Below are 8328 nucleotides of genomic sequence, written 5' to 3'. Positions count from 1 at the left end.
TATTTTGTCTTGTATTTCTGAATGCAGGGTCAATGCTAAAATACATGCAAGGAGCAACTCAAGGCCAGGAGTATGTAGAAGTAAATTCTACTGTGCAGTTATGTATGGTTATTTGCAGTTTAAAATGTGCACTTTAAAATTCATACTTCATAAAATTCATACACTTATACTGTTATTTGCACTTTAAACTTTTTTTGCACTTTTAACTTTCTGTGTTTACATTGTTCTGTTCCAATTATTTATTTGCAGCAGTTATTTTGGAAGTAAAGAGAACCTAACTAAGAAATTCTGAATGGTAGTTATTTCTTTGGTGGTGGTGGGGGGGGCACCGCCAAGCGTTTGTGCTTAGGGCACCCAAATGGCTAGCGCCGGCCCTGCACGTAAACGTAAGCATAGAATAAATTTGTCCTTAATCTTAGCAAATAAAGCCAAGATACATGGAAGTACAAGCCAACATCACTATCGTTCATCCAAAAAAGTGTATGTACATGTCTCCCTTTCTCTTCTTCACATATTTTCCTCTATATATACACTAAATTTTATTTTATCCAGTTTACACAATTGCAATTGTTTATGAGGGTCAAAGGTGTTTACTGATAAAGGAGAATTCAATAGCCGGCCAGCTGTTATGACCTTCCCTTCACCGCTTTTGTGATGGATCTGTTGCCACGCAACATATGCACTATTGTTGTGAGGCTGTTATGGAAGGAACCCATGAATAACACTAGGAAGACTGAGACTCCGTTTATTTCCCTCATAGCCTCTTTTCTAGTGAATACTTAGTAATTTCAAGTAATGGCACCACATTACAGTCTAAATATTATATCAGGATGGAATATGAACTCCAAACTTAATTTTGTTTTGCATTTTGAAATAGACGCCAGTCCCTTTTATACTATAGTGTTGAAATAAAGAAAAACTATGTAAAAGTAATTCACAACAGCAGCTTTATTTTCAGAGACAGGTTTTATCACACACAAATAAGAGTATCATCTGTTTTTCTTTCAGTAACACTTGTTCTCAGTATGCATTCAAAAACAAATGTATCCGTGTGTCCAGATGTTGTCTCATAAAGTAGTGTGATGTGCATTTAGCATTTAGAAGGAATGCTGTGTCTTCTGGATTGTTGTTCCACCTGTGCTGATGGTGACAGTTCCACCTGAAGAAGACAAGAGACAGAGAGCGAGAGAGTCAATAATGCAAAAGCACTTTACATCATTCACTGCAATACCTGAAACCGTCTCAATACCTGAGACGAACCAAACTGCAATAGAAAGACTTTAATTACCTGGTATTTGAGTCCTGGATAAACGAAAAGAAAAAGATGTATTAGTGAAACCATTCCAGAACTGAATAATGTAACATGAACCATATGTGCCACTGCTTTTGACACACAATAACTCTGATAAAAGAAAGAAACCGACTTACTTGATGTCCTGATTTTCCAGGAGGCTCCTGTAGGTGGCGATCTCCTGCTCCAGGCGGCTCTTGATGTCCAGCAGCAAGGCGTAATCACGTCCCTGTTGCTCAATGCTTGCCCGCATTTGACAGAGCTCGGCCTCCAGCATGTTGATTTGGTTCTGGAAGCCTCCTAGCATAGCGCTGTACCTAGCCTCTGTGTCTGCCAGTGAGTTCTGCAGTGCCGCTTTCTGTGTGAATAATGAGTACATGCAGAAATAGGTCACTATGTATGAAAAATATATTTTTTTGTGTGAAAATCTAATGGATTGGAAAAAAATTAGGGCGAGTGAATGATGAGTGAATTGTCATTCTTTACACAGAGTGAAAGTCCACAAACGGAGCCTTCAGATCTCAAGACAATTATAAATAGCTTTTTCATTCCTTTCCTTGTACCTCACCTACTTCCTGGGATTTGGAGGACTTTATAAAATAAAGCATTCTTGACATATCTCACACTCGCCCTCTTTTCCATCTGTTTCTTGTACATCTTTCTGTATACTTTCTTGGCCTGCTTCCCTGACCTCTTAAGTAATGTTTTTTTTCTGAACTTCGGTTCAGATAATGTAATCTCCCGCTCTCCCACCTAAACTTCCTACATTCCACTGGTATCTCACCATGCTGAGTTGAGACTGCAGCTCGATCTCCAGACCCTGTAAAGTGCGTCGTAGATCTGTGATCTGTGTCTTGGATGTTTGTATGGTCTCTGTGCTGATGGCCACTTCTTTGTTCATCCCTGCCGTCTAAAAGAAACAGAAACGCACACAATATGAATTCAAGTACTGTATATAATAAGCTAAACTGTATTTTTATTTTACTTCAGAGTCACTAGTACTGGAATAGGTGGTTTATTATTCAGTGAAATCAGGGATCTTGATAGCAGATCAAGTCTTACCTTGTCTTTAAACCAGTCTTCCTGTTCCCTGCGGTGTTTCTGTATGATGTTCTCATAATGAGAACGAATCTCCTCCATAGCCTTGTTCAGGTCTTGCTGAGGAGCAGCATCAACCTCTACGTTCACTGTGCCTGTCAGCTGTGACCTCAGTGCAGCCAAGTCCTGTAAACCCACAAGGCTTCAGCATCAGGTCTCTGATTATCTTCACAAGTTAAATAAACAACTACATGCAAGTTACTACAAACCTCCTGGTGGTTCTTCTTCATAAATGCCAGCTCATCCTGAAGACTCTCGATCTGCATCTCCAGGTCGGCCTTTGTCAGGGTCGTCTGGTCCAGCAAGCGACGCAGGTTAGCGATGTCGGCCTCCACAGACTGCCGCATTACCAATTCGTTCTCGTATCTGATTGGTGGAGAAGCAGGATGAGGAATGAACCCACCAATCATGTATGAAACGTGATCTTTTAAGATGCTAAAGAAAACTTACTTTATCCTGAAGTCATCGGCAGCCAGTTTAGAGTTGTCAATCTGCAGGAGGATGTTGGCGTTGTGGATGGTAGCGTTTTTAATCTGTAATGAAAAGCATTGATATGCAGTTTTTAAAGCATGAATTCATTACAGAACTGCAGTGTTGCATGCCAAATGTGTCAGACTTTGGAATCTTTTATATGAGAATCCAGTATGCATTGCAAGGATTCTCTATATCTGTAACTAGATTAGAGTGCTAAAAATTTGTTAGTCATGGGCATTTTCCTTCAGGTATCACTGTACCTTGTCTTTCAGGTCCTTGATGGTGTTCCAGTAGGCGCTGTAGTCCCTCTGTGCGATCGGCCCTTTCTTCTCATAGTACTCGCGAATCTGCCTCTCCAAATTGGCATTGGCAGACTCCAGCGAGCGCACTTTCTCCAGGTAGGACGCCAGACGGTCATTCAGGTTCTGCATGGTGGCCTTCTCATTCAGCTGGACCAAGTCATTGTCGCCTCCAGCCAAGATTCCAGCGCTGAATCCTCCACCATATCCTCCACCGTATCCTCCCCCGTATCCTCCACCAAAACCGTATCCTCCACCATATCCTCCACCACCACCAACTCTATAAGTAGAGATGCGGGTGCTTCCTCCCAGACCACCTCCATAGACGCTGTAGGCTTTCTGTGGAGCGGCCATCGAACTACCCCGAGTCTTGGTGATGATGGACTTAGAGGTCACAGTCCTGGGAACTGTGGTGGTTGTCGAACGAATAGAGACTGACATGGTGAATGGATGCAGAGATGAGAAGAATGTAGAGAGGACTCTACATGAAACTGCTAGAGTTGTCCTGAAGAGGAGTGGTGCCTTCAAGCTCAGCCCGGTCCTCTTATAGAGATAGAGCTCGAGGGCGGGTCCTGCAATTTGTGGAGGGGGGAAGGAGTGTGTGTGCTAGACCATTCTGCAACCTCCAGTTGAGACTCAAGGACCAGAGTTCAGTTTCCACCCTAGTGAGGAAACTGCAAAGGAATGTCTCTGTGTCTGTATAAACTACTGCAATGTCCTCACCCTTGAGAATTCAATGAAGGGAGTGCAACAAGGTTACGGACACTGACACACACACACACACACACACACACATTTATATGTGTGCCAGTTTTCTTCTTTTTGTCAGTCTCTTTGAAACAGAACAAAGACACTAAACCAGTAATGTGAGGATACCAAGCAGTTGTAAATTAATTTATGTTTGATCAAGCAGTAAGTGAACATAAACCTGGTTTCAACCAAACATCAGTGTTTCAGAGAGTTCAAATGTTTATTCTCAGTGTGCAGATGTTAGAGGGAAAGTCATCATTTAAAACCACGAGAACACTTGTGTTGTGTTTCTGTTTGCACAGAAAGTGCTTCAGTCACAGATAAGAGTGTCCATTATAAAGAAAAAATCTTTAAGAAATCTATTTTAAAACATGCCAAGTTAATTGCACTTGTGGGTTTAAAAAAAAAAAACAACAACAAACAAATTTGTTCCTGCATGTTCAAAGATCAGGTTGAGCTTCTATGATGTTGTGGTTGCCAGGGTGTTGCTATGCAATTGCTAAGGTTTTCCAATTGTTTGTGTAAGCAAGGACCAGTGATAAATGGAGTGATTTCATTGGTATGAGCAAAAATTGGTGAGGAGGGACATGAAAGACTAGTCTGCAAAATTATATCTTGTGCATGTGGTTAAGCTTTGGAAGCTTTTTTTTAGCAGTTTAGGTTAAGATACGCTGTTCAGTCCCTTTCAAGGTGGTATGGGTGGTGACATTTGTGAGGTTTTAAGTGTGTAAGCATGTGTTTTGTGTCTGTTGATGCCTGCAGAGGATTTGCCTTGATTGTGGGCTCTCTGGGGGGGGTGACATCATCTGACCATTGTACCACCACCCTCTTAACAGGTCACATCTGGAACTTTGCTTCAGCTTGGATACTTCACTGATCAACAATGGAGAGAGAGGGGGGTGCGGGATATCATTTATTTTTCTCAAGAACAGATATTATGAGACTTTGTTCCTGCGAATTGCATGTTTGTGAGTTATTATCATAAAATAAACCCTAAGATGGTTACCAGAACTCAGGGAAAATTAAGCAAATTGCCATGAAAAATCGATTGACGCTGAAATGGTTTTATTAATTCAGCATGACTCCAGAGCAATAAAAGAGACAAACTAGAAAATATTTGACTACTGTTGATTAATTAGAATCAAGTACTGCAGAAATCTGTAAAAAAAAAAAAAGAAAAAGAAAAGATTATTACTGATTTTAAGACAAAGCAACAAGAATGTGTCAATTATTTTAAGAAATTATAATTTTCGACATTTTACCACTAGCATGCATCAGCATGACTTCAGATCTGCTAGATCGGCTCTTTTTTGTGCTCAAGTCTGTCTCTGTTGTGAAGGCATTAGTCTGGGTGACTCTCATTCATGACTTACTGTCTAAACAGAGCTCACCCCACCTCTCTCTCTCTCTCTCTCTCTCTCTCTCTCTCTCTCTCTCTCTCTCTCTGAGCTGTCCTCAAAGAGCGGTCTAATCTATCATAGTGATATCTAGATTAGTGCCAAATAGACTAGGTCATGAGGCATAGACACATGTCAGGTAAAGTATTGTCTCATTCACTCACATAATGTGAGTATATGTGTGAACAAAGAAACCATGATTCAAGTTTGCAAATAAAAAACAACTGAAACCATGTGTATGCAAAAATCTTCCAGTGTCTTTAAAAAACTTAAATCTTCGGAACACAAATTACGATATTTTTGATGGAATCTGAGAGCTCTCTGAGCTAGGGCTGTAGTACTCGAGTCCGGTCTTGGTATTTGGACTCGCAAAAAGCAGCGTCATTGAATAAAAAACATGTGAAGAACTACTGTATGTCTGATATTTTATGTTTGCATCAGGGTGACAGGCTGAAAACTACTGTTTATTGTATTAACTATAGTTAATAATAGCACTCTAGGTGTTATACCTTCAGTAATTTTGAATTTGAATTACTTGAGAATTTTTTAAGCATTTTTCTTGTATTATTTCTGAACATATAATATGCATAAGAAAAGTTTGTAAAAGATGTAGTTGTAGTTAATGCATCTTTTCTGCAAAGATGTTTAGTGATTTGTTTAACATTTACATCATGATGACAACTTCATGTGTGTGGTGCAATTGAATAAAATTTTCTTTAACTAGAGGTTTAATAAAAAAGTAGCTTGAATCATGTTGTAGTTATATTTTCAAGTTGACTAGTTAAAATTGTACAAAACCGAGAATTGGTCAAATATTCTATGAAAATCTTTTTTTTTTTTGCCATATCCTCCAGCCTAGAAACAAATAAAAAACCTTCAAATTTTTTATTTATTTAATGTTTCAATCTTTAATTGTCTGTTCTCTAACTGAACTAAATGATTTTTATTTCTACTATTAAAAATGGCCTCAGCTTAACACCTGTAATACTGTCTATATCCCCCTATCCCCGGTGGATATATATTGCACCTATATTATATGGCCTAAGGTAAACAGCAAACAAATGCATGCGCGGCCACACACAGAGCTGAAGGTGTTTATATGCTACACAGCCTTGCTTGGGAGGGTTACATTGTACTATGGTTTCTTTAGGACAGGGGTCTCAAAACTTGGTCCTGGAGGGCTGGTGTCCTGCAGAATTCAGCTCCAACCCTTATCAAACACACCTGAAACAGCTAATCTAAGCATACTAGAAACTTTCAGGCAGGTGTGTTGAGGCAAGTTGGAGCTAGACTCTGCAGGACACCGGCCCTCCAGGACTGAGTTTGGACACCCTGCTTTAGAACAAGTAACAAGTTCAAGAATGGGAACATGTTGATTTATTTTTTTAGACTTATGTTGCTTGTTCTTTGTAATATTTTCCATTGGCAGCCCAGAATGTGATTGTTACACTATAATAAAAATGCTGAAAATGTGAAGTTGCACTTCAGCTTATGTGACTTTAGTGAAATTGCTAAACCTAAAGTAAATAAAATAGCCTAATTTGATCCTACAGTGTTGCTGCACATGCTTTTAGATCATTACAAATAATAATGCAAAATGATTATCTTAGAATAGAAGATATGATGTCTCTCGTGTCACATAAATTATCAATAGTTAAGTATGTGCTTTTGAAGAAGATGCTTTTATTTTCTTTCTCTGTTTTGACTGTCTCATTTGGACTTGGACTTGACTTGGACTCGAACCTCTTTGGACTCGGTCTTGACTCGGACTCGATAGTCCTGGTCTTGGACTTGTCTTGGACTCGACAAAGGTGGACTTGGCTACAGCTATACTCAGACCCTCCATAGACAGCAAAGGTCCTTATATGATCAAGATCCATGTAGCAAGGAGACCGGTAAAATAATCCATGTGACATCAGGGGTTCAACCGTAATTTTACGAAGCTACGAGAATACATTTTGAATGCAAAGAAAACAAAAATAACGACTTTATTCAACAGTTTGTCTCCTCTACGTCAGTGTAGCACCATTTTGGAGAATATATTCTCGTAGCTTCATAAAATTACGGTTGAACCCCTGATGTTACATGGATTATTTTACCGGTCTCCTTGCTACGTTTCTGGAGCTTGGTCGTGTAAGGACCCTTGCTGTCTATGGAGGGTCTGAGAGCTCTCAGATGCCATCAAACATATCTTCATTTGTGTTCCGAAGATGAACGGGGGTCTTACAGGTTTGGAACGACATGAGGGTGAGTAATTAATGACAGAATTTTCATTTTTGGGTGAACTATCCCTTTAAATAAAAAAAAAAACTTAATCTCCTTTTACAATAACTTACACACCTCTGATGAGCTGTTGTGTTCAAGAAATCAACAGGTATGTCTGTGATTGGCTGCATTGCTCAACACAGCAAAAACACATTGCAAATAGAAACCTCTGAAGCTCTTTGAATCAATATTCTAGAATTATAGCTACAAATGAAGCTGGTCTTGCTTTAGTTAGAGGGAACTTCGCATCTTCTAACACTCAGTAGAACCGGGTCTGCAATCACCCACCTTTCACAGGTTGCTTTAGGACAATAAAATTATGAAAAATAATAGGCTACACAAATTAATGTAAAAATACAAAAAATAAATACAATAACACTGGTAGAAATCTTCTGTATTATATTTTCTGAGTGAATGTCAACTTCTCAGCGGCACTTAGGGCAAAAGCGCACTAACTGCAACATGCGAGAAAGCGTTTTTCAAATTTATGTGTGCACACATCTTTTGTGAATCAGGCAGAATTTTTGAGTGGGCACTCCCTCGCCTTCTTGGAAAAACTGCTTCGGTTTAATAAGTAGGTAAGTTTTAGACAGGCAAGCCTTAAATCCATTGTAATAATAGTTTTATATCTACAGCAGATTACAACATAGTTTATGTATTTGTCTTTCTGGTGGCCCATGAGAACCTTCTTATTGTTATGTTTGATCAAACTCTTCATCTCTGCTTTATGCCTACAGCTTGACACGTTTTGATC

The 8328-nt window shown here is 39.4% G+C and overlaps 1 protein-coding gene across 2 annotated transcripts; it reads right to left on the bottom strand.

Annotated features, from left to right (window-relative positions):
* Positions 1-930: 930 nt before the first annotated feature.
* LOC306855333 (keratin, type I cytoskeletal 19-like) lies at positions 931-3673 on the bottom strand. Of its 2 annotated transcripts, XM_079393945.1 has the most exons (8): positions 3124-3673; positions 2840-2922; positions 2599-2755; positions 2354-2515; positions 2076-2201; positions 1429-1649; positions 1289-1302; positions 931-1159 (listed from the first exon to the last, which is right to left on the bottom strand). In XM_079393945.1, exons 1-8 carry the CDS (start codon positions 3601-3603, stop codon positions 1098-1100), a joined length of 1305 nt encoding a protein of 434 aa, XP_079250071.1. In that variant the 5' UTR covers positions 3604-3673; the 3' UTR covers positions 931-1097. The 2 variants fall into 2 exon arrangements, with proteins under 2 accessions (XP_079250071.1, XP_079250072.1); XM_079393946.1 differs by lacking the exon at positions 1289-1302 and having other exon boundaries at positions 1421-1649.
* Between the last annotated feature and the right edge of the window lie 4655 nt (positions 3674-8328).

This window comes from Barbus barbus, assembly GCF_936440315.1.
Source record: "Barbus barbus genome assembly, chromosome: 35".
In the NCBI taxonomy this organism is placed as follows: Eukaryota; Metazoa; Chordata; class Actinopteri; order Cypriniformes; family Cyprinidae; genus Barbus; species Barbus barbus.
This window is presented reverse-complemented; position numbering and strand designations above follow the sequence as displayed.